General features: G+C 48.1%; 1 protein-coding gene across 2 annotated transcripts in view; it reads left to right on the forward strand.

Annotated features, from left to right (window-relative positions):
- Positions 1 to 1,591: 1,591 nt before the first annotated feature.
- PPM1D (protein phosphatase, Mg2+/Mn2+ dependent 1D) overlaps positions 1,592 to 26,575 on the forward strand; it is a 44,663-nt gene continuing 19,679 nt past the window's right edge. Inside the window, exons 1-3 of one of the 2 annotated variants that reach the window (XM_061605392.1) lie at positions 1,592 to 2,447; positions 11,800 to 12,028; positions 21,952 to 22,076. In XM_061605392.1, coding sequence (XP_061461376.1) covers positions 2,018 to 2,447; positions 11,800 to 12,028; positions 21,952 to 22,076 — 784 coding nt within the window. In that variant the 5' untranslated portion in view covers positions 1,592 to 2,017. The remainder of the gene's footprint in view (positions 2,448 to 11,799; positions 12,029 to 21,951; positions 22,077 to 26,575) is intronic. The other variant, XM_061605394.1, reaches the window with a different exon arrangement.

A 26,575-nucleotide genomic window follows, 5' to 3' on the forward strand; every position in this document is an offset into this window, starting at 1 on the left:
TAAATAGATAAAATGTCTATAATGTTTTTGAGATATTCAGAGCACTTTTCAACACACATTATCCTAGGGAGTTTCAGGTCATGACAAGGAAGCCAAGAAAGATTCATTTGATTTCATCGCTTAAAATTCCTCATGTGAACAAAGATGAATAAAAATAGCTAAATTTGTTTAACTAAGCCCATGTAACTGAAACAATCGCATCATCTTCCTCGGTTACCATTGCCTGAATTCTTGCACCCACTTTCCCTGTGCCTAATTTTAGATTGCAAGGCCCTTGGGATAGAGACCTGTCAAACGTGTTCTTTGCAAAGCCTCCTGTAAATAGATAAAACAACAAAGAGTCTTGAGGCACCTTAAAGACTGAGACTGCAGTCCTATACCCAGTTACCTGGGAAGCAAGTCCCACTGAACTCAAGGGGAGTTAACATTTTATTATGGCATAATAAGCTTTTGTAGACTAGAGTCCAGGTCATCATATGCAAGGAGTGCGTTATCCTAAAATGGCAGATGCACACCACTGTTGTAAAAGTGGAGTCAGAGGGAAATGAAATGGGCAGACTGTTAACAATTGCATCCAGGCTTAATCATCATAATTGGGGGTGGCATTTTAAGTTAGAAGAAGGTAGGGCCCCTGCCCTTAACACATTTTTTGTAGCTCCTCATAGCCTATCATTCCAAGCGTTAAGAACCCAGGACAAAGTAGCCATAGAAACATAAGACAACAAAAATCTGAGGCATTTCAGAGCCTGTGATACATGTATTATTCTTGTTAGTCACTTGTCACCCTAAGGTCTCAAAACGTCTTACAAAGCATTGAAAAACATAAATACACAATACCATTATTATTAAATTTATTAGCCACTTTTCTTCATAATAATGAACCCAAAGCAACATACAATAAAAAGATTAAAACCAATAAAAAACTTAACACAAACAATACATGGATTAAGATAGTAGAACAGCCAACCCCCTAAAAGAGGCTGCAACGTCAAAAGTCCTCAAAAAAATTGAGAGCTGAATGCCTGGGAGAATAGGAATGTTTTTGCCAGGCACCTAAAGATAGATAATGATGGTGCCAGCGTACCTCTCTTGGGAGAGTATTTCATCAGCAGAGGACCACCGCTGAGAAGGCCCATTCTGGTGTTGCCATCCTCTGCCCTTCCCTTCTCTGAGGAGGCACACAAAGAAGGGCTTCAGATGCTGAATGCAGGATCTGGATTAGTTCATGAAATAATTCATACAATTTGTAAGATGAATTAAAACATACTATTTATAATAATGATAATAATTTGTATCCAGCGCTGGGCCTAATCAGAGCACACCCATTGAAATTAATGGACATGACTAACATTGGCCCCTTAATTTCAGTGGGTCTGCTCCGACGGGAAATTAGTGAGATACAACTTTAATAACAACAACAACAGTCCCAATCCACTCAATTTCCTGCTTAGATATATGGAAATGCTTAACCACCCACACACCCCAATTTCCGTTTGTGAGCATGGGGAAGGCACAGATTGAGAGGGGGAGGCCCGTGCCCGGCGCGCTCTGCAAGGCCCTTCTCGGTCCGCGAGCTCAGCGTGGGGCGGGGCGGGCGCTCCTCTTTTGGAACGCTGAACCTCCCGAGCGTTCCATCGGAAGCGGCGATTGTTCCGCCTTTTGCAGCATCGCGTTCTATGCCGCCCGCGCGCAGGAGGGGGGAGGGAGAAGAGGGCCGGGCATGCCTGGACAGCGCTTGAAGCTCCGCCGCTGCTCTTCCACCTCCTCCTCCTCCTCCTTTCTCGACGATTATAAACAATAAAGTCACCGCCGGCTCCGAGAACCTGGAGAGCAGAGCGAGGAAAAGCAGAAAGAAAAGAAGCCACGCTGATCGTCGGGAGAGAAAACTTGCGCCTTCGTGGCCCTTCAAAGAAGCCCCCCACCTAACGGAATAAAGGGAACGGGGTGGGGGGCAGACAGGCAGCCAGTTTTCCCATCGTGAGGAGAGGCGACGCCGACGCCCACCCAGTTTCCCCGCATGGAGGGTCTCTACTCGCTGGGGGTGAGCCTCTTCTCGGACCAAGGGGGCAGGAAATACATGGAGGACGTGACCCACATCCTGGTCGAGCCGGAGCCAGAGGCGACGGAGATGGGCGCATCAGCCCAGGAGCAGCAGGAGGCGGCGGCGAGCCCAGCTTTCCGCGGCGGGAGAGGAGCCGGTGCCAAGTCGGCGGAGGCGCCGTCGCCCTTGCCTCCGCCTGCTACTGGTGCCGGCGTGGGGCGCTCGGTGGCCTTCTTCGCCGTGTGCGACGGGCACGGCGGGCGAGAGGCGGCTCATTTCGCCCGGGAGAACCTCTGGACGTTCATCAAGAAGCAGAAAGGCTTCCGCTCCCACGAGCCGGCCGCCGTCTGCGCCGCCCTCCGCAAGGGCTTCCTCGCTTGCCACCGGGCCATGTGGAAGAAACTGCGTAAGTTCTCCCCACCCCCACTCTGTCTCTTGTTTGTTTGTTTACCTCTCTCCCCCTCTCGATCCGCCTGCTCTCGCAAATCCTTACTCAGAAACAAGCCCCGCTATATTCAATGGGGCTTTCCTTATAGGAAAGTGTTTGCAGGATGGCGGCTAAACAACAGTCTCTGCGTTTTTACTCGGGAGTAACAGCGCAGTCCGATCCATGGCTGTGCAGAAGCAAGGCCTATATTAAATTAAGTGTGTGTGTGGTTACTCCCAGGTAAGCGCAATCCTAAGCATACCTATCTAGGAGCATGTCCTATTGAATTTAGTGGGGTTTACCTTTAGGTAACTGGGGTTAGGATTGCAGCTTAAATCCCACTCTGCTCAAGGGGCCCTGCTCCCCCACCCCTCAAGGCAGCAGCACAGCCTGATCTTGGAAGGAAGGCCATCTACATTAATTGGGGTAAAGGAGCACAGCATGGCAGCCTGAGATTGCAGCCCCATTCAGGGCCTCAGAATGAACTCCCATTGGGTTATATAGTTATCATTCAATCTTCTTTATTGAATTCAGTGGGGATTACTCCCAGGATGGTGTCCCTGCTGGGTGACGAGCCTATGCAGATCTACTCAGAAGTAAATTCAGCAGGGTTCAGTGAGAGCCTGGAAGTTGCGCCTAGGATCGTACAACTTTGCAGTCCAGTCCTATTCATGTCAATCCGGAGGTAGCTCCCACTGCGTTGGTCATTTTATTACTGAATTTAATTGTTTTGTGAGCTTTTTGATGTATTGAATTCAATGAAACTTACCCCCTAGTAAATGGATTTAGGGTTACAGAGGGCCTCCCTCTATTGTGTTTTGGGGAACGCCTTTCATGCCACTCCCTTCACTAGTTAAAGGATCTCTCTCTCTCTCTCTGTAGTGTTCAGATGAACAAATGTAGATTAATAGGACTCTTGGGCTAAATTGGGTTGTATTGTTCTGAGCTGTTGAGACAAAGGACACCTTGAATTCCCCCCCCCCCTTTAAATGTTGGGTACAATTGCGTTTTTTAATTATTGTTGTTGCTGCTGCTATTATTAGATCCTCTTCTGGATTTCTGACCTGTCATAACAAAGTTGCTAGTGATGCATTTACAGACATGTGGCCTGTGTATGCTGTCTAGGAAATGCCCCATTGAACTGAGTGGGAATATAGGAACGTGGGACTTTGCCTTATATTCCCATTAGAGCCCAACTAGGTCAGTAGTGTTCACAACACAGTGACTGATTGATTGATTGAGTGCCTGCACTGACTGGCGGGGCTCTCCAGGGCTCCTGACACGGGAGTCTCTCGCAGCCCTACCTGGAGATGCCACGGATTGAGCTTGGGACCTTCCGCATGCAAGGCAGGTGCTGTCCAACTGATCTAGGGCCCTTCTCCAAGGTTCCTTATAGCAGGCTAAGTTATTTGTACACATAGCTCAGGGATGCAGAACCTGTGGCTCTGCAGAGGTTGTTGAGACTACAACTCCCATCAGGCAGCATGGCCAGTGGTCAGGGATTATGGGAGTTCTAGTTCAAAGCATTTGAAGGACACAGTGTTTCTAGCCCTGATGTCGCCTAGGAAAATGGTGTGGGTCAGACCCGTTGGTCCATCTAGCCCGGTGTTGTCTGCTCTGACTGGCAGTGGCTCTCCATGGTTTCTCCCAGCTCTGCCTGCAGATGCCGAGGATTGAACCTGGGACCTTCTGCATGCAAGGCAGATGCTCTACCCACTGAGCTATGGCCCTTCTCCAAGTAAATCCAGATGAGAAGCAGATGTTGAGTTGGGCCATAGTTCTACTTGTGCTTGCTTGGGGCTAAATCCTGCTGATCTTGGTGGGATGTGTGTGTGTAAGCAAGCCTTTACGGGTGTCGCTTATAAAGATGCCCACATCTGTGAACAGGCAGGATCTATTTATTTATTTATTTATTATTGGATTTATATCCCACCCTTCCTCCCAGCAGGAGCCCAGGGCGGCAAACAAAAACGCTTAAAACACCATAAGAACAAACCTTAAAATACATTAAAACAAAACAACATTAAAAACGTTTTTTTAAAAAAAGCCTTAAAACATCTTTTAAAAAGGGTTGAAAATATATTGTTTAAAAAAAGCATTTCTAACACAGACACAGACTGGGATAGGTCTCAATTTAAAAGACTGGTTGAAAGAGGAAAGTCTTCAAAAGGCGCCGAAAAGATAGCAGAGATGGTGCCTGCCTAATATTTAAGCCTGGGGAGGGAATTCCACAGGATCTCATGTGGAACTGTTGATCTGCAGTTGCACAGACCACCAAGCCAGGGGTGTCTAACCTGTGGCCCTCCAGATGTTTTTTGAACTACATCTCCCATCATCCCTGACCATTGGACATGCTGGCTGGGGCTAATGGGAGTTGGAGTCCAACATAATCGGGAGAGGCCACGAGTTCAGCCTCCATAGTCGGTTTCAGGCCCTGCCGTCAATGAATGCAGAGGCACTGGGGTGATAACAGTCCATCCATGCTAACTCTTCAATTAATTTCTCATATTTGCAGCTGCTTGAATTCTGAGCTTTTTGCTGTTGCACGTTCACTTACAATGGCACTGCTGGGGCACTCTTACAGTGCTTTTGGAAGTGTGGTGTAATGGTTAGTGTTAGATTAGGATCAGTAGACCTGGGTTCGGATTCCCACTCAGTCATGAAGCTGTCACTGAGTGATCTTGAGCCAGACAGCGTCTCTCAGCCTAACGTACCTCACAGGGTTGTTGTGAGGATAAAATTGAGAGGGAGAGAACCATGTATGCCACCTTGAGCTCCTTTGGAGGAAAGGTGGGATGTAAATGCAATAGGTAAAGTTTCTGCCAACTTCATTGGAACTTACTCCTTGGTAAGTGCATGTAGCATAGATACCTTAAAGCCCCTCACCATAAATCTCCCCCTCCCTTTGTTGTGGACCTTATTATCATATGACATTTTATACTGCCTTTCCTACTGGGATTTCCTGTTACAACAAACACCCTAATTGTTCTGCATTTTAAAACATACATTATATGAAATTTAGTCATTCATGCCTTTTAGGTGATTCTGAAAGTTAGGAATGTTGGGCTTAGCATTTTGAAAGCCGGGCAAGGCTACTGTGAACTGGGATAGGTGCGAAAATGCGGAAGGATGAAATACAAAACTCATTATATCTAGATAGCCTGTTCTGCCCACGTATATCGTTGAGAGGAAAACATTTGTGCTTGTAAAAGTGCTTTTCAGAACTCGGATCATTTCTCTCCTTACTCCACTTAGGCTGCAATCCTAACCAGGCCTGCTCAGAAGTTAGTCCTGCTGAATTCAGTGGGGTTTACTCCCAGGTAAGTGGGGTTAGGATTTCAGCCTTTGTCTCTTTCTCCATGCATCCCAGCCCCCTCTTCGCTCTTTGTTAAAACAGAGTACAGGCAAAAATGAGTTGCACACTCTTGTGGTATGGAAACAGGCCTGGACTGAATTAGTGACAAGAGGGGAAGCGTCCAAAATATATATTGCAAGTGCACAGTTTTCATAGAGAAATATGGCCGTCAAATTTCAGACTTCCTCCCTTACTGGTTTTGCAGAGGAGAATGAGTGTGTGTGTGTGCCATTTAAGGGGAACATAGGGGCTGTTCCCCCACCATCACCTTTCTAGTCTTTCATACTGCACAAGATTCTGCCTCAGGTTCAGGGCCAGTTCATGTTGAAGGCAGCCTGTGGCCAGGTGCTCTCTGTGGGGCCCTCTCCTACATTATTCCCCCCCCCGACACAGGTATATCTGGAGGCAGCTTCAAGGTGCCGTTTTAAATTTCCCACAAAGCAATGGGGTGCTTCCAGGGCACTGTAGGGGATTAAAACGGCAGCCTTCAATGGCCAGGGCTCCATTTTAAATTTCCCATAGAGTACTGGAGGTTCTCTGGGTGCTGTGATCGGGTCAGATTCACTTCCACAGTCATAGACCCATTCTTAAATGCGACTGGAGGAACAGACTCTGGCTGCATTCACACTATACATTTATTCCACTATTATTCCACTTTAAACAGTCATGACTTCCCCCAAAGTATGCTGGGAAGTGTAGTTTGTGAAGGGTGCCGAGAGTTGTTAGGAGACTCCTAATCCCCTCACAGAGCTACAATTCCCACAGTCCCATGGGAAGACGGATTGATTGTTAAACCACTCAGGGGATTGCAGCTCTCTGAGGAGAACAGGAGCCCCCTAACAACTCTCAGCCCTCTTCACAAACCACACTTCCCAGGATTTTTTTGGGGAAGCTGTAAGTACTTAAAGTGGAATAATAGTGGAATAAATGTACAGCGTGGATGTGGCCTCCAAGTGACATGGAATGTTATACATAGCGTGAACTATAATACAAAAGGACCCTAAATGTTGCATCCATTCAAAACTCTTGAGCACTGTGGGAAATGCAAATGGTTACTCAAAGCCATCCGTTGTCTGGTGCAGGAGTCGAGGGCAGGTGTTGGTGCTCGGGGGGGGTGTCTCTTGGAGCGTCGGACGCTGCCTGAGGGTGCTAGGTGTTGACGCCCAGGTCTGCTCAGGATCACCTATATCTCTGACCAACTGGCTAGATATCCATACTGAGTTATTGCAGCATGCAGTCCAATGGGCATCCCACTTCTTAACGGATGATGCTGAAGGCGCAATCCCTTTTGTTTCACGGGAGAGAGGATCTCAAGACATGGTTTGAAGGTAGATAGCGCAGCCATCTTGCTGAATGAAGCTAGGAAGGTACAGTCCAGGTCCTGTCCGTGTCTGGGTGGGAGACTCTTGACCATAGGAAGTTGCCTTATACAGAGTCAGGCCAATGGTCCATCTAGCTCAGTATTGTCTACACTGACTGGCAGCACCTCCAGGATTTCAGGCAGGGAATCTAGATGCTGGGGATCTAACTGGGGCCTTCTGCATGCAAAGCCAGGTACTCTACCACTGAGCTATGATCCTTCCCTTAGGAACATAAGAAACTGTCTTTTACCAGGTCAGACACCTTGGTCCATCTAGCTCAGTATTGCTTACACTGACTGGCAGCCCCTCTCCAGGATTTCAGGCAGGGAACACTCCCAGCTCTACCTGGAGATGCTGCTGGGGATTGAACCTGGAACCTTTTGCATGCAAGTCAGAAGAGTTTCACCACCAAAGAAAGATGGGTTAAAAATGGTTTAAGTTGGATCCCTGCATTGAGTAGGGGGTTGGACTCGATGGCCTTATGAATCTAAATCTTCCAAATCTATGATTCTGTGACATGAAATGAAAAGTGTTGTAGGACCTGCCTATTATGAGACATTACAGGTGTTGTGCTTAGGTTGGCAATGTGCAGTTGTGGAATCGATCAGTATGTTCTTAATTGACTAAAAGGGGCTCATTATTAAACCGGCGGGATATTTTTTTTAAAAAAGTTTGAAACATTATTTTTAATGCAGCTGCTATAGAAAAGAAAAAAGGTATGTCCTCAGTGTGGTATAGTGGTTAGTGTCGGATTTGGAAGAGCTGGCTTCAAATCTTCACTCCCCCGTGAAATCACAGGGTGGGCTTCTTGGGAACAGCCACACACTCCTCAGGCTGAAGGCTTCCCTCAAAAGGTTGTTGAGGATCAAGTGAGATAATCCCCAACTAGGCTGTCCTGAAGGAAGGGTAGTGTACAGATAGATTAAAAAACATGCCTGCTTGGTTAAGAATTGGAGGGATTGTAAATTGCAGTGCTTAAAGCAGGGGTTCCCAAACTGTGGTCTATGGACCATCAGTGGTCTACCAGTTTCATTCAGGTGGTCCATAGCATGCCACATTATATATTCATACCGATTCATAGAGTTGGAAGGGGCCTGTAAGGCCATCCAGTCTAACCCCCTGCTCCATGCAGGAATCCAAATTGAAGCATTCCCAACAGGTGGCTGTCCAGCTGCCTCTTGAATGCCTCCAGGGTTGGAGAGCCCACCACCTCCCTAGGTCATGGGTTCCGTTGGCGTACCACTCTTAGGAAGTTTTTCCTGATGTTCTGCCGAAATCTGGCTTCCTGATTTTTGACTGTATTTTTATTGCTGCTTTTATTTCTTATCTTGTATTTGGTTTGCTTTACAATTTGAATTCTGTGGAATGCAGATTGTAATACCCTTTTGGTAGTTCTGCCACCCTCAGAAGCTTGGGGTGGTAGTAGCCCGGGAGAGGGCCTTCTCTGTGGCAGCCCCCAAGCTATGGAACTCCCTCCCCACTGAGGTGCATCTGGCAATTTCACTGTACAACTTTTGGCGGATGAATTGGGCTGCCAAGAGCCTCAGCCATTTTCAAGTGGTCTGCAGAGGGGAAAAAAAATTTTGGGAACCACTGACTTAGGGTCATAAGAAGAGCTCTGCTGGATCTGCCCAAAAGGTCCATCAGATGCCCCTGTGGGAACCCTGCAAGCAGGTCTTCAGTGCAACAGCAGCTCCCACTTGTGATTCCCAGCAACTGGTATTCAGAGGCGGAGTAGAGTCCAAAGGGCTTAGCAAGTGTGGAAAATCAATCCAAGTTCCAGGGTTGCTCCTAGCAGCTGGGCTTTCAAATTGTAGCTGGCAACTGGCGTGTTGTGCAGCCAGTTAATGTGCTCTTGGCTCTGTTCCCTGACCAATGGGTATGTAAGAGTGTAGAAGAGAGCTCTCTCTTTGTTCCTGTGAAGATGCTCGCCTTGGCAAGGATTTTTTGGGGGGGAGAGAAGGGTCTGCGGCCTGTACTTTTTTTTTTTTTTGCAGGAGGAGGGACGAGTGTGTGGGCTGGGATGCATATATGTCTGTGTGTGTCTGTGCTTGAACAAATCATTTACTTGATTTTAAAGCCAAGTGGACTGTCTGTGGTTTTGCATAGCTTACTGTGCTGTTTCTTTTTTTAAATCCCAGTGATGCACTTGGTTGTGACATGTATGTTGGGGGGGGGGGGAGGAAAGCATCCTCAGGATCTCAGAAGAGTTAGGGAACTTAGGAAGCTGCCTTGTATCAAGTCAGACTATTGATCCATCTAGCTCAGTATTCTCAACACTGACTGGCAGCAGCTCTTTGGAATTTCAGGCAGGGGATCTCTGTTAGCTCCACCTGAGGAGATGCTGGGGATTGAACCAGGGACCCTCTGCTTGCAACTCAGGTGCTCTGCTGCTAAGCAACAGCCCTTCCTCTAAATATAAAGCAAGACTCCAGTCCTCATTGAATTGAATTAGTGGCTGATTTCATAGAATCATAGAATAGTAGAGTTGGAAGGGGCCTTAAAGCCATCACGTCCAACCCCCTGTTCAATGCAGGAATCCAAATCAAAGCATTCCTGACAGATGGCTGTCCAGCTGCCTCTTGAATGTCTCCAGTGTCAGAGAGCCCACTACCTCTCTAGGTAATTGGTTCCATTGTCTTATGGCTCTAACAGTTAGGAAGCTTTTCCTGACGTTCAGTCGAAATCTGACTTCCTGCAACTTGAGCCCATTATTCCGTGTCCTGCACTCTGGGACAATTGAGAAGAGATCCTGGCCCTCCTCTGTGTGACAACCTTTCAAGTACTTGAAGAGCGCTATCCTATCTCCCCTCAGTCTTCTCCTCTCCGGGCTAAACATGCCCAGTTCTTTCAGTCTCTCCTCATAGGGCTTTGTTTCCAGTCCCCTGATCATCCTTGTTGCCCTCCTCTGAATCTGTTAAACAGGCACATAGGAAGCTGCCTTGTACTGAGTCATACCATAGGTCCATCTGGCTCAGTATTGCCTACACTGACTGGCAGCAGCTCTCCAAAGCTTCAGACCAGGAGTCTTTCCCAGACATACCTGGAAATGCCCAAGTAGAGAGACCTGAAGGGTTGCATTTGGCTCCCAGGCCTGAGGTTACCTATGAGTTCTCAATGGCTTGTAAAAAACAGTGTGCTGCATAGATCAGGGTTCCCAAACTGTGATCCATGGACCACCAGTAGTTCACAAGCTTCATCCAGGTGGTCTGTGGCACTAAGAGGCAATGTGGTATAGTGGTTAGAGTGTGGGGCTGGGACCTGGAAGAGCAGGGTTCAAATCCTTAGTCATGAAGCTCACTGGGTGACCTTGGGCCAGTCACTGTTTCTCAGCCTAACCTACTTCACAGGGTTGTTGTGAGGATTAAATGAGGAGGGGGAGAAGCATTTATACCACCCGAGCTCCTTGGATAAAAGGGAGGATAATAAATGTGATAAATGATGAATAACATTCATATTGATTTAAATTGGTTCTTCTATTGGAATTATTTGAATTCTGTGGAATGTATATTACAGTACAATTAAAATACAATGTAAGACACAAAAGAAGCAATAAAAATACAATTAAAAAATCATACAGCACCTAGCACAGCACATTACAATTCCTACAACAGGCAGAAAAACCATTCAGTGGTCTGCTAAGACCCTCAGCAGTTTTCAAGTGGGAAACGTTTGGGAGCTATTGACTTAGATATTGGGGTCAAATCTTTCCCAGTTAAGTCGTAATTAACAGCAGCAAACGTAAGTGAACTTTTACAGACCCTGAGGACCAGAAAGAGAGGGGAAACACTGAAAGTAGGTCACTAAGTAAAGGGTAGGGAATCTCTCTGGCCCATTCGTCTGTTCCTCTTTTCAGACCTCAGGACCCTCCCCCAGACCATGCTCCTTCACCAACTCTGCCTTGAACGCTTTTGCCTGCTGGAACGGGTCCTTACGACTGTGATCATGCCTCTTTCTTGCCCGCATGGAGAGATGTTTGGGAGGGTCTATAAACCTCTGACCTCTGCAGCCCCATCCACACCATACATTTAAAGCTCTGTTATACCACTTTAAACAGCCCACTGGTATTGTCCCACCATAAAAGAATCCTGGAAACTGTAGCTTGTTAAGGGTGCAGATGGTTGTTTGGAGACTCCCTATTCCCCTCCCAGAGTGGTTTAACAATCAGTTCCTCTTCCCAGGTGCCTCTGGGAAATGTAGTCCTGTGAGGGGAATATGGGGTCTCGTAACAACTCTCAGCACTTTTAATAGGATTCTTTGAGGGAAGCCATTGCTGTTTAAAGTGGTATAAAAATGCTTTAAATGTGTGGTGCGGATGTGTCTGGTGCCTCTGGAAAGTAAAAGTCACATCTGTTGTTTCACCTGCTTTTGCCTCTGGCCCCTCACACCATTACCATGTGGCCCCCAGAAGATTGTCCATGAGGAAACGTGGGACTTAGGACAAAAAAAGTTCCCCGCTCCTGTGCGAAGAGCTCCCTGACCTGGAGATAATTTTTACTTCCCTTCAGGGAATGGATACCTGTGAGCCCGATTTATGCCTGTGGTTTCTGTCTGTGCCAAAAGATGTTTTGCGCGTGTTCAACTTCATTTCCTCATCTCCCCTTCTCCTTTGCAGCCGAGTGGCCAAAGACCATGACGGGCCTACCGAGCACGTCCGGGACAACTGCTAGTGTGGTGATAATCCGGGGCACAAAGATGTACGTGGCTCACGTCGGCGACTCAGGTGTGGTGCTTGGAGTCCAAGACGACCCCAAAGACGACTTCATCCGGGCTGTGGAGGTGACGCAGGATCACAAACCTGACCTCCCAAGGGAGCGGCGGCGGATCGAAGGCCTCGGGGGCAGGTAAGGGTCTTGTCCTGTCTGCTTGCCAGGAGCTGTTTTCAGAATCTGTGTCGCACAAAGCTCCCTTATATCTGGTCAGTCCCTTTGTCCATCAAGCCCAGAGGCGGGGAGTCCTTCATCCCCTGTGGGCCACTTTTATTTTATTTATTTATTATTTGATTTATATCCCGCCCTTCCTCCCAGCAGGAGCCCAGGGCAGCAAGCAGAAGCGCTAAAAACACTTTAACTTTTGACAGTTGGGTGGGGGCCACTCGCATGTCAATCACCATGACATCAGGTGAAGCGTTTCGTTTTGCAGACCGGCTTGAGTTCACGCTGGTTTGCAGAGGACAAAGGCTGTCCAAAAGGAAGGCTTGCCTGCCGTCTGCTTCGCTGTCGTTTCGGCACTAAGCAGAAAGCTTTTTAGTTTTACAGGCTTCTAAATGCTGCTAGCTTTTCAGGTTTTCAATACTTTTATGCTGCTGGGAGTCTCCCCCCCCCCCCAAAATGCAAATATATTTTTTACTCGTGTGTACTGCTGATTGGCTGTTGAAGGGCAGGGTATATTTTGTTTTTACAAATACGTAAACAAAGTGAATATTTAACATTTATAAGGACGTTTCCCAGCCGGATTGGAGCAAAGTGTCTGTCTAGTCTTGTGCTCCGTTTCAAGACAGCAGACTGCCAGATGCTCAGGGGAAATTTACAAAGAAAATAATGAAAGCAAAAGCCCTCTTCAGTTGCAAGTCCCTGGCATCTCGTATCGAGCTCTCATGCAGACACAGCTTTGGCTACCCGCAAGTCATAGTCTGTAAATCATGAGCCAACCTCAGGAGTGTACTTTCCTTTTTCTTCTTCTTTCCTGCTGGAATGGACTACTGTTATTTTGGCAGGGATGCTGATCAGGGCCAACCAATCAGGGTTCCCATCCCATGCAGAGTTGGGCGTAGATTTCCAAACCTTGGCCAGGCTAGCACTAACATTCCTTTCTCCCACTGGCTGCAGACATGGTGTACTGCAGGTAGCCAATGTTGGGCCCTCCATATGTTTCAGAATACAACTCTTGTCATCCCAGGTTATTGTCCATGCTAGCTGGGGTTGATGGGAGTTGTAGTCCACAACATCTGGAAGGCACCCTGTTGGCTGACATTGGTCTAGTGTCACTTTGGTTGACACTGGGTATGGTTGGTGTCCATGGCAATCAGGGTTTCCATCGCAACCAGAGTTTGATGTGGAATTGCAAACCTTGTTTAGGCTAACAGTAACCTTCCTCTTTGACATGCTAGTTTTTCTGTGTGCAGGGATTTATCATTTGTATGGGGGAGCATTTAATCATGCAAGCCCTCCCCTGCAATCTGAAGCGGTATGGCCCAGACAAAGGTTATGAGATCTAGACCTATATCAGCGCTGTTGATTCAGTTAACTTATAGTATTTGCCATTTGTATTGCTCTGTTGAGCATGCACAGTGTTTTACCATTGGGGAAATGCTGAAGCTCAGTGGCAGAGCATCTGCGTCGCATGTAGAAGGTCCAAGGTTCAATCTCCAGGCATCTCCAGGTAGAGCTGGGATAGACCCCTGCCTGAAACACTGGAGAGGCGCTGCCAGTCAGTGTAGGCAGTACTGAGTTAGATGCACCGAGTTAAGGCATCTTCCTATGTATCATTCTTGACCTCAGCAGTCCGTACAATAACCCTGTAAGATAGGCCAGTATTAATATCATTATTATTCTTCCTCCATATTGTAGATATGGGAGTGGGGACTTAAGCTGAGACATGAGCAAGGCTTGCCAAAGGTCTTTTGTTGAATCCCTTTTTTAGGTGAGACCGGGTGGCTTTTAATGTGTAACTTAGTATTGTGCAGTGTGATCCTATAAGGGCTGTAGCTCAGTGGTTGAGCTTGCATGCAGAAGATCCCAGGTTCTCTGTCTGGCATCTCCAGGTAGGACTGGGAGAGACTGCTGCTTGAAACCCTGGAGAGCTGCTGCCAATCAGTGCAGACAATGCCGAGCTAGGTGGACTGATGGTTGGACTCAGTATAAGGCAGGTTCCTATGCAGTGGTAAGTGCCACTGTAGGATTGCAGCCTTAGCCATTAACCCACATCAGAAGTCCTGATAAACTGATGCGCTATCTGTCATTGTCACGACCCCTGTTGAGAACTCCTGGCAAGGTGGGCCGGAGGAGGAGGAAGACTAGGATCCAGGGGAGGGGCCTGCAGTCTGCAATGGGAGGGGGTTGAAACTGGGGAAGACTTCAATTGTCAGGCCGGTGAAAGCCCCGCCACTGAGGCACTGCCTGCGCTCGATGTGCAGCGCATGGTGAGCCTCCCATCACCATGCCTTCCGACCCTGCTGTGCCTCCAGAGCTACCTCCCGCGCCGCCCTTGGAGAGGGAAGAGTCGGAGTTGCGGCCGGAGGAGGAAGAGAATAAAAAAGGACTGGTTGAGATGTCTCCTCCCCTGTTGCCAAGGATGTGCCGCCAACTGCGTGGGCATGAAGAGACTGAGGCCGCGTACCCGCCTGTCCGTAGGAGTGCCGGTTTGGTGGCCCAGTCCTGATCCAGGAGACAGTTCCCGCGCAAGTAGTGAGCCCACTGTGAGTCTACTCAAGCGGTCTCAGGGGTGTGTGTCAAATTGTTGCAACAACGTATTGGCTTGAATAGCCATGCCGCATAGAGACCTGTGTAATCCGTAGCTTGAGCTATGTGCCACTCTGGAGTTAAGTTTTGCATTAAAAATAACGGAGACAAGCATGTCAGTGATCCTGAGTCTGATTCCATGGGGTTGAGCCAGGACTCTTTATCTCTCTTCAAGCTTCCCTCCCGGTTGCTTAGCTGTCAAGAAATGTGCGTTTTCTTTTAGGGTATGTGTGAATTGGGCTGCAGCTTTCGGTACACTTATGAGAGCGTGGGTGGCGTTCAAATCACAGGTTCTTTGGAAGAACTGCCAGGCACCCATTGTGCGGAAGATGCAGGCTCTGGCACGCGGTGCAGCAAAATTAAGAAGCTGATAACCATTCTAGATGACATACTCCTGAAATAAAAGGTTTTAAAAGCACACATGGAAAGTCCTTCAAAGGAGGGGGGCAGAATTACAGTGTATTCTGCAGAAACTTAGCGTGTGTTCAGTTCATCCCCCCATTGCCTGGAGGCTGGATTCACAACAAGGTGAGGAGCAGCCCCCTGCTTCCTTTGCACTTAGTAATTGCCATGTTTCAGTGAGTGTCCTCTGGGGCTGCGGTCACAGTCCCACGAGAGAGAAGCCTCTCGCCAAAGTAGCCACTAACACAAGCATGGTTGCGGTTGTCATTGCAGTTGCAGCCCAGTCCAAACAAACCAAGGGCAAGCACAGAATCGGTCTAGGCCCATTCGTGATCAAGAAGCGAGGTCAATACCACAGGGAGTTTAGTAAGGTACAACGAGGAGGGAGTATTATTTATTTGTTGCATTTATAACCCACCTTTCTTCCAAGGAGCTCAAAGTGGTGTACATGGCTCTCCCCCTCTTCGTTTCATCCTCACAACAACCCTGTGAGGTAAGTTAGGCTGAGAGACAGTGACTGGCCCAAGGCCACCCAGTGAGTTTCATGGCTGAGTGGGGATTTGAACCCTGCTCTTCCAGGTCCTGGTCCAACACTCTATCCATTATACCACACTGGCTCTCAAGTAGCACCAAGAACAAGGAGACAGAGATCTGTGTTGTTTCTCGCAACTGGACTTTATATACCTCGGCCTCCTAGACCACACCTTAACCACAGCTGCTGGCAGTAAAGGAGCTTCGGGATTGCTTACTCTCAAGTTGATCTCTTACAAGCTGCACAGTAACTTGGGGTCTGCTGATGCACTCTTCAGCCTGGACCTTTTGGTGCCGGAGCTTTCGAGGGCTTGAGGGGGTGGCTCCATCTCCTCATCTTACAGCTCTAAGAGTTCTTCAGCAGGTCTCTCACCAGAGGGTCCCTGAAAGGTCCCAGGAGACTCCTGTTGAGTGTATGGTTCCTCCTTGGAGGACTGGATATCTGGCACCAGGTCAGGGTTACACACTGCATTAATAAATTAGTGGAGGGATAGGATGGCAGAAATTTGGATTTCATTTATTGTTACCGATTGGTGCTGACCCATGACAGGGCCTTTTCTGGTGGCTCCTCATTTGTGGTGTGTCCGTCTCCCTCATTATTGACTTTCAGGAGGAATTTGGAAACATTTCTGTTTACCCAGGCATTTGATGACTGAAGGGGACTGTTCCTGGCAACTTAAAGATCACTGATGAAATAACTGTTTTTAACTGTGACTGTGTTTTAGAATGTTTTTAGAATGCTTTTCTTTTCCTTGTTGTCCAACTGTTTTTGTCAAAATGTTAGTCGGCCTGGACTCCCTTTGGGAGGAAGGGTGGGATATACATTCGATACATAAACAAAAATAAGTGATACCCGTCAGAAGTGAGTAAAAGGGTGCTGCTCCCCCTGCCGCAATGGTGTGTGGAGAGGCAGTGTCAGGGCTGGGTGCCGGACAGCAAGCTGACTTAAGATGGGAACCAGTAGCTCGTGTCATGAAGCCAACAGTCAAGAGCAAAGGACAAGCCACGACAAAGGAGCAAGCTGAGAGTCAGGACTGGAAGGCAACCAGAGGGTTCAGCAGGCCCGGGGGCCAAACGGGGACCCTCCAAGCCTCTTTATCCGGCCCTCGGGAGCCTTCGGAGGCCATACAGTTCTCCCAGCTGTGCTTCGCCCCTTCCTTGAGCGGTTTCTGCCTGGCTGGACTGCCTCCTTGAGTCCTGGTACTACCTGTTGCTTGCCTGGATGGAGGATAGAAAAGGGATGTGCACTTCACCGAATTTTGCAATACAGGTCTCTGCTAAATGTAGATATCAAAAAATAGATATCTTCGTATCTTAGGGTAAAATAGTTGCCCTTAACTTCATCACCATCTTCATCCAATGAAGCCAAATGTTTAGAGGTTTGGGAGAGAAAAGGAAGGCTTTCTTTACGCAGCTCACAGGGAATTTGCTCCTGCAGTAGAGGCGGCGACAGCTGACAACTTCAGTGGCTTTAAAAGGGGATTAGACAGATTCATGGAGGAGGGGCAGGCTATCCATGGTGACTAAGTCATGAGCGATGTTTTCTGCAGGATCAAAGGCAGCATTGTCTCTGAATACCATTTGCTCGGGGACGTCAGCCAGAGAGTGTCTTGAGCCCCGTGGAGAACACGTGTTAGGGCTGGTCGGAGGAGGTCTGGGATCCAGGGGAACGGCCCAGTGGTGTGAGAGCTGTGGGTGAAGATGTTGTGAAGGGTCCAAGTGATCTGCCCGCCAACAGCTCTTCCCCCAAGGTGTCCACCAATGGGGACGAAGGGGTTGGCCCATCCGTCAGTCCTATTGTGCCACCTCCAGTGGCTGAACCGCCACTGGACCAGGAGGAAATGCCAGGGGAGAACCTAGCTGAGTTGCCCTCGCCTCCATCGCCAAGGGCGCACCGTCGGCCACGCAGGCACAAACAGACGGAGCCCGTTAGCCAGCCTACCTGTGGGAGCGCCCGCTTGCTTGCCCAGTCCCGAGCTGAGAAAAAAGTCCCATGCCAGTGCCCGTGCCTGCCCCATCCTTCATTAAGGGGATTCAGGGGAGAAGTCAAGTGCTACGACAACGTCTTCGCTCGACTAGCCATGCAGAGCTGTGTCTTGTACGCTTGTGCGCCCTGTACCCTGATGCTAAGCAATGGATTAAAGCCATTGGCGATAACAGAGCTGAAAATCCCGAGTCCGGATCTGCTGTGGGGAGCCAGAACTATTGCTTTTGGGCTTCCCAGCAGGTGTCTAATTGGCCGCTGTGGGGAAAACAGGATGCTGGAGCACTGCTCTGATCTGACGTTCTTGTGTGCCGCTCAGTTGTGCTGCAGTGTGACAACATGAGGCGGGATGCGTTGTGTGTCCCTCCTTGAGTCCACAGTTGCCTCTGGTGCTTCATGATGTGCTTGATAATTTTTCAGCCTTCCTCCCCCCTCCACCGACCTGCCATCATAGGGGTTGGGGAGGGATCTTGAGAGCAGATGAGTAGGGGTCCATCAGCTGCTGTGCCACTGTTGTGAAACAAACCTCTGGGGCTTGCAAGTTGGCACCGCCTCATAGGAGCCCTGCTCTGAGTGCTACAGCACATGGACAGACACTGTTCCCTCCCTCCCTCCCTCCCTCTTTTCAAGTCTCTCCAAAGCAGAGATAACCCAGTGGCTTTTCTTGCTGACATCACCCATGCCAGATCCCCGTGAGACTCGTTAACCTCCGGTTATTTGAGCGCAGAGTGGGCAGAAGCACACAGTTTGCTTTGCTTGGGACGGCACGTGTTGGACAATGAGGCTCCCCCCTTCTTTTTCAGGCTTGTGCCTTTTTATAATGTTGAGTGAGTCTGTCCTCAGATGGTCAAAGAAATCTTTGCAATGCAGTGTGGGGGGGGGAGATCCCTTTTTATTTATAGGGTTTTTTAAAAAAAAAATTGCATTGTTGGCATTTTTCTACTTTTGCACAGTTAAGAAAAAATACATTAAAAGAAAGGGCAGAGGGAAGGTCCCCCAAGAGGCAGTGATGGCCACCAACGTGGATGGCTTTAAAAGAAGATTGGACAGATTCATGGAAGAGAAGGCTACCAGTGGCTACTAGCCATGATGGCTGTGCCATTGGATCAAAGCCTTTTCCTGTCGAGATTGTGTGTTGATCGTCGTGCCCCACATAAAACAAATTCACACACAGGCATCTTCCAAGAAAATCCATGTCTGTGTGGATCCAGAATAGGCCTCCACAGTCACTTATGGACCCACTGTTAAAGACCTTATCTTGGAAGACAATCTTACTTGGCCACGAGTGATCGCCAGTGATGAATGATGCGTCTGATTTACCAGTTGCTGGAAACCGCAAGAAGGAAGAGGTGCTGTTGCGCTCAGGTCCTGCTTGTGGGCTTCCCATTGGGGCATCTGGTTGGCCACTCTGAGAACAGGATTCTGGGCTAGATGGGCCCCTTCGGCCTGATGCAGCAGTAAGGCTCTTTGCATGTTCTTAAGGGATTGGGGGGGGGGGAGAGAGAGAACCACGGATCACATCCACGCCATCTGAAATGTACCCATGCGAACGTCCAATACTTCTCCAGCATTTCCTCACTCATCCTGCCATTGTAGGGTTTGGGGAGGGATATTGAGAGCAGGTGGGTGGGGTCCATGAGCTTCTGTGCTGCTGTTGTGCTTTGTGTTTCGGCTTCCTCCTGCAAAGAATCCTGGGAACTGTAGTGTTTTTTTTTAAGAGAGCTGGAAATTGCAGTGCTGTGAGAGGGGTTAACTACAGTTCCCAGGATTCTGTGTGTGTGTGTGTGGGGGAGCCATGTGCTTTAAATGTATGGTGTGGCTGTGACCTCAGCTAGCAATCCAAACGTACAGAATGTGTTTTTTTTGTGCAACCTTATGCAAACATATCAGTATAAAGTGTTCTATATGCCCAAGTGTTTTATTCCCTTTTCCCACCTATGGAAAGCCATTTTCTCATATGCAGCTAGCATATCCTCTGGCCACTGGACACTAGGAGAGGATGGTGGTTCTTTCCAATATTGGGGCTTTAGAATGTTTTGCCGCCGTAATATAGACACCTTGGGGAAGGGCCGAAGTTCAGTGGCTGAGCATCTGCTTTGCATGCAGAAGGTCCCAGGTTCATCCCTGGCGTCTCCAGCTAGGGCTGGGAGAGACCTGTTGTTTTGGGACCTTGGAGAGCTGCTGCCAGTCAGTGAAAACAAGACTGGGCCAGATGGACCATTGGTCTGACTCAGTATAAGTTAAGTTCCTTTGTACTGGATTGCACAGAGAATGCAGTTGCATTATAGCGTCAGGTTCCTGGGGCTGGAATGTAATCTATGTTAAGGTCCCTGGCCTGCAGCGCATGTCCTCTGCCGCTAAACTGTGGGCAAGGATTACTCATGATTATGCAGCGAGAGGTGGGCTCTGCAGCAAAATGTTGCAGAGTGCCCTCTGTCCTCTGCCTCTCTGTAAGAGAAGTGCTCCTGTTCAGAGTTCCAGCTAGCTAGCCAGGCTTTCCTCCAGGATGACAGAAGCTGTAACAGGCTCCAGCGAGGCCTTTCCCACTTCGGTTTTGCTTCTCTGGCTTAAACTAAACATTCTGTGGCTCCTGGAAAGTGCTGCTTAGACTTGATCTTCTTTGGGCTTAGTAATTGTTCGTTTTTTTGGAGGAGGGGGAAGGGAGCATGGGAGTTGCCCCGTTTTGGATTTTATGTAGCTATATGCTTCTGGAAACCTCTGGGTTCCCTTGAGCACATTGATATCTCCTTCTCGTTCCTCAGTGGCACGTTTTTGTCTTCAGCCCTGTCGGCACTCATCCAACGTGAGTTGGCCATTTGAAGGAATGACAGTCATTTGGGGGGCTGGTTTTGGTATTGCTGTAGCACAGTGGTAGAACATCTGCCTTGCGTGCAGGAAGGTCTCGGGTACCCCGGCATCTCCAGGTAAGGCTGGGAGAGGTGGCCTGAAACTCTGGAGAGCCGCTGCCAGTCAGTGTAGACAGCACTGAGCTAGATGGACCAATGGTTTGACTCAGTATAAGGCAGCATAACAAAATTCTCGATGGCATCATTTTGGTGCCAGTCTTGTCCAACAGAGTTCATTGGGGGTGACAGTATTTTGTATTATCTATGACCTAAACAATTTCACAGGGAAGTTAAACTACTCTCCGTGGCCCTTGGATTGTTGTGTAGAGTTTAGCTAATCCAGATCTCAACAGTTCTCTGTTCCCACTGGGCAGGCAGCTTTTAATTTTCCTCCTGAAGGATTAGTAGCTAGCTGGCACCTGTTTTTTGCTGTGTGTGGTTTGTTTCTTGGCTCCCAAACCAGTATTGCTGCTTAGCGTCTGAGAGCAGGTGCTAAACATTTAAAGGTGCAGCTCTCATCCCTGGGAAACCTATTGCCTTTGCCGGAGAAATCTTGAGGTCCTTAAGCTGTTTTGCACATTTCAGTTTTGTTTTTTTTAAAATAAAGGCTATTCTGATTCAGAGGAACCCCCAAAGTGGTTTACACCCAATATGTGGATTTTTAGATATAGATTGTAATTATGCTGCATTTTATTGTTGCATTTTGGTGTGTTTTTGCTTTGTATATGATTCGCTTTTTTTTTTTTCATTTTATTTACATACGTCGTTTAGTGATGTGTTGCTCAATTGTGTTACTTAAAATGCGGATTCCTGTTACTATTGTGGCTATTACTATTAGCCGCTGTATTGAATGTGGGATTTATTTTGATTTTTGTTGAAATGTAAACCGCTTTCAGATTTCTTGAAATATCTAAGGGGTATATAAGATAAATAACTATAAGATAAATAAATAATTGTTCCTGTTTTTGCTGAGAGGCCAAGGTGATTATTTAAATTCCCTGTTAGCTATTTGGGCCTTATCTGCACCATACATCTACAGCAGTATCATACCACTTTGAACAGTCATGGCTTCTCCCACAAAGAATCCTGGCAACTGTAATTTGTTAAGAGCTACAGTTCCCAGAGTGGCTTAACAATCAGTCCCTCTTCCCAGGAAATGTTGAGGACCTCAGGAGTGGGCAGGACTGAACTAGACGGACCAGTGGTTTCACTCAGTGTAAGGCAGGTTCCTGTGTACACGTTAGGGGGGAATGCCCAAAGGAAGTCCCCAAAACAGCCCAGTGAAGACTAAACAACAGAATGCTGGCTGACTGTTGGAGGAAACGGGGAAGGGGGGAGGATGCAGATGGAATGGAGTGTCTTGGACCTGGGTGGCTGGAACCTTGAACAGCAGTGTTTCATGCTGCAACATTTTGTTGCAAATCCTACTTTTAAAATTATTCATGCTACGAAACTTTGACGGCTTTGTGACTGATTTGATTTTCTTTCTTCTCCCCGTTTCCCCACCCCTCTTGATTTCTCTCCCTCCCTCTGGATCATTTTAGTGTGATCAATAAATCGGGTGTGAACCGGGTCGTGTGGAAGAGGCCTCGTCTGACCCACAACGGCCCCGTGCGGCGGAGCACAGTTATTGATCAGATTCCGTTCCTGGCGGTGGCCCGAGCCCTTGGTAAGCAGGACCTGGTCAGACAAAGGAGGTGATGGGGTTGGAGGAAATTTAACTTTACTGCAAATACTGTGATTTAAGCAGTGCTGACTGTTGGGGGGCGAGGCAGGATGGGGATGAAAGCTTGCTGTCCAGCAGTGGCAGCTGGTGGCACCATGTGAGCAAGACAGCTCCTTGAAAGTTTGGACTAAAACCTGGAGTGGATTCCATTGTCCCACTGACATGGAGCCACTGGCCACCACTGCAGTCCAGTGTATCTAGACTCCAGTGGAAGTAGGTTATTTTCCCCATAGGAGAGAGAGGAAACTATTTGCTTAACATACAATGAAAGAATAAGGTGTGCCCCAGAACCAGAACTGAAAATCATGGTTTGAAGTTTTTAAAGCATTCTTCTTTTCCCCTTTCCTTTTTTAAGGGCTTTAATTTGTATTGTTAACTGTCTTCTGCATTTTAAGCCTCTGCTTTTTGATTAATTGCAATATTCTTCATGTTGTTCTTTTTAATCTGTCTTCTGTGCTTTTGTTAATATTTGGAACAATGGAAGGTCAGTCCCGCAAGTTTACTCCTCAGTGTGGCACAGATAAGTTTGGTATTTTCGTTCTAAAACTGCTTGAGTCTACTGCTTATTGATTTACAGTACTGTCAGGCCATTAATTTGTATTTATGGTTGTAAAGCTGAAAGGCAAAAACAAAATTTGTGTTAGACTATCCCTTTTCAAAATATTTTGATCCAGTAGCATTATTTTGCACCATACTGAATACGATTTTATTAAACTGTAGTATGACTTTCGTTTCAAGCAGTGCACCACCTTACCCAGCTGAGCCCAGTTTTGTAAAACTTGCTCTTTGTTCTGAAATTTAATTAAAAATGATGTCTGCTTTCTACATTGTGAAGCCATTCTTCAGATAGACCACAGGTCAGTGGTGGATCACTAAACTAGAGACTAAACTAGATGGACCTATGTTTGTGGCAACTTCCTGTGTTCCTATTTGCCTAAGAAGGAATATTAGAGAAAATATTGTATTTCTTTATTTTATTTATATCCCACCCTTCCTCCCAGAAGGAGCCCACAAAGCCTGGCCAGCAAGTTGCTGGGGACGGGCCATAATTCTAGAGCACCTGCTTTGCATGTGGAAGGTTCCAGGTTTCCTTCCTGAAACCCCAGAGAGGTGCTGCCGGTCAGTGTAGACGACACTGAACTAGACGGCCCAATGCTCTGACTTAGCCTAAGGCAGCTCCGTATGCTGAGCGCTCTGTGAGCAGAAGAGGAGGATGCATGCAAACAATAATAAATTGATTTTTCGACAGAGTTATTTGCATGTGAATTGCAGTGTGTGCCTCTCTGCCCTTAGGAGGGCTTTGTTTGCTTGTTCCTTCTCCTCTGAGAAACTGAGTTTCCTTTCCAGCTCAGGTTGTTATCCTTTTGCTGCCTGCCTGCCCTCTCCGCTTCCATGGAGTAACCCTCCTCTTGCGGCGTGGCCAGCCGCTTGAGGAGAGGGGGCCCCAGCTGCTTCTCCTCCCCACCCCACCCTGGGGAGTTTCTTGGCTCAGGAGGCAAACAAGCTCTCTCGTGCAGCTTGGGGGAGGGGGAAGGCGTCGTGCTCCGTTTGATGGTGGAATGCTGCCCTGCGAGAGACCTGCCACTATCCTCGAAACCGTTTGGTTGTCAATAATGCTTCAGGGCCTTTGGCAGCTGTCCAGCATTCGCTCTTCCTCATTGATGCTGCTGCCTTGGTGGCGCTTGGAGTGAGGACACGTGCTCTGACCTGGAATAACGGCTGACCCAGACACGGTCTGGTTTTGGCAACGCTTGGCCAGTTGTGCCTGGGTTTCTCTCCTCTGCCCCCCACCCCAGAATGTTCTGAAGATGCATGATACATGAAGGCAGGTCTGCTCCTCTGAGATATCGGCATGGGGGACGGCCGCGTAAGGCGGCATCCTGTGTTCTGTTAGCAGGTGTGGGGGATTTTCGGCCCTTTGGATGTCGCTGAACGACAGTTCCCATCAGCCCAGCAAGCATGGCCAGTGGATGGGGAGGATGGGAGTTGTAGTCCAACACATGCTGGGGAAGATGGGAATTGTTGTTCACCAACATTCAGAGGGCCGAAGATTCCCACACCTGCTGTAGAACAAGAGATGTGAAGGCCCAGAAGAAAAGCCAGAAAAACTCAGGGGGGGGGGAACTTTCCTCCTCTTTCTGTTTTCTTTCTTCAAAACCTTCCCACCCCCAAAATTCGAAGAAAACATCCCCCCCTCCAGTTTTCGAACATAGGAAGCTGCTTTATGCCAGGTTGATCCATTAGTCCACCTAGCTCAGTGCTGTCTACAGTGACTGGTAGCAGCTCACCAGAGATTGAGGCAGGGGGGCATTCCCAGCCCTACCTGAAGATGCCTTTGGGGACTGAATCTGGAACCTTTTTACATGCAAAGAATGTGCTCTTCTTCTGAGCTGCTGTCCTTCACCTAAAAATAAAGTAAGCTTCTAGTCCTCATGCCTGTGGATAAAGGACTGAATTAAATACGAATATAGGAAGTCAACCCATTGGTCCATCTAGCTTAATATTGCCTATGTTTGGGCTCCTCAACATGGTGCCCATGGACACCAACGCCCCCCCCCGGACATCCCCCCCAGCACCTACCAAGGCCCTCTTCCCTTCCCATCCCAATTTTTCATCTAAGGGCCCCTCATTAGGGTTGTAGGGTAGACTGCAGGGGCCCTCAGCCACTAAGCTGTGGGCCTCCCCTTCGGAACACAGAAAGCTGCCTTAGACCAAGTCAGAATATTGAGCCGTTTGTCTCAGTTCCTGGGAACCTAACTTTGTCTTATCCCCTTTTATAGCCGTCTAAACTAGGAACCATTAATTTATAAATGTATGGGAGAAATAACCTATCCGTTCCTATTTATGGAGCATCCTTGTTCAGGAGCAGTGATGCTGGGAAGCAGCAGTAGGAGAGGGTTATTGCCCTCATGTCTTGATGATGGGCTTCCAAAAACATCTGCTTGGCCACTCTGAGAAAGAGGAATCTTTGGTCTCACCTCGTGGGGCTCTTCTTACGTGACTATCTTGGGGAAAGGCACATCATCATCATCAATTACCTGCCCTTCACCAGTTGGTCCCAGGGTGGGTCATTACATGGTTGTGATGTTGAAAGGGTGCCCACCCCCCTCACTGCTGGCTTGCCTTTGTAACTACAAGGACACACCTAACCAACCCAGTTGCAGATTCCGGAGTGCCCTGCGGCTTAAATGTGGTTGCTATCCTGTTTTATCTGCACAGCAACCCTGTGAGGTAGGTTAGGCTGAGTGCCTGAAGGCCACCCAAAGAACTTTGTGGGGAATTATAACCCAGCTCTCCCCACTCCTAACATGGGACTGTGTCCTTTATCCTGCGTAAGACTAACAGCACGCTTGGGGAACCTCAGTCCTGGGGGCTGAATGTGGCCCTTGGGACTTTCCTCACGCCACACCCCTCACTAGCCCTCCTTTGCCACCCTCCTTGAGTACTTTTGCCTGGCTGCAATTTGTCTTTGATCTGTGTTAATGACTTTCATGTCCTGGATTTGGGGGGGGGTGGCCGTGTGTGTGGGTTGGAGCAATAGAAACTTCTGTTTTTTTTTTTTTTTTTGCATGGCTAGAATGTACCCAACTGTGCAAGGCAAACACCTGGTGTTTATTATGAAATCAGCTTGGGATAATTTTACAGGAAGCCATTTTAATAAATTGAATTAATTTAGATAAATAATATATGTGGCTCCACCCACTTCCCCGCCTTTGCCTCTCACCCCACCCACCACTAGCATGCGGCCTCCAGAAGGTTCCCCAGGTGAGAATCTGGCCCCTGGCTTGAAAAAAGGTTCCTGAACCCAGGGTTACTGGCTTTTCCTTTTGGCGGTGGTAGTTGTGAAAATTCGAGGCCTTGTCACTGCTGTGGCTTTTCCATGCTTAATCTTCTGTCTGCAGCCCACAATAGGTTTGTGGATTATTTTCCTCCCTGGGTGGCTCAGAGCAATATTGCAGGTTTATGCTCAGGCCTGCAGGAGATCATTTAGAGAGCGAGTGTGTTGACCCTGAAACGGGTAAGGCAGGCCTCAGCTCTGCACGGCTTAGGAACTGCCAGTATCAAAAGTGCATGTGGCAAAAAAAAAGGCCTCTCCTTGTGCCTATTCTAAGGAAATGAAAGCCAGATGGACCCTAGCAGATGGTTAGTGTTTTAATTACACACTTCGTGGAGTTAAGTTAACCCCTTCCATCCCCCGTTGGGGGGAAAAATGCAGAGTTACTGTTAGTGCCCGGAAAGTAGGGAATCCTCCACCTCTAAGTTCCGGTTGCAGCCTCCAGCTGCCAATTAGTGCAGAGCCAAAGCGTGTTTGAGTGCGTTTTGCTAGCAATGTTGCTTCTTGTGAAATGAGCCTTCACTTTGTGTAGACAATGCTAAGGTAGACAGGGGCAGCCTCTGACTTCATCTCAAGGCAGCTTCCAATGCCCCCAAGGGCAGGGCCG

Source organism: Rhineura floridana, chromosome 21, assembly GCF_030035675.1.
Source record: "Rhineura floridana isolate rRhiFlo1 chromosome 21, rRhiFlo1.hap2, whole genome shotgun sequence".
NCBI lineage: Eukaryota > Metazoa > Chordata > Lepidosauria > Squamata > Rhineuridae > Rhineura > Rhineura floridana.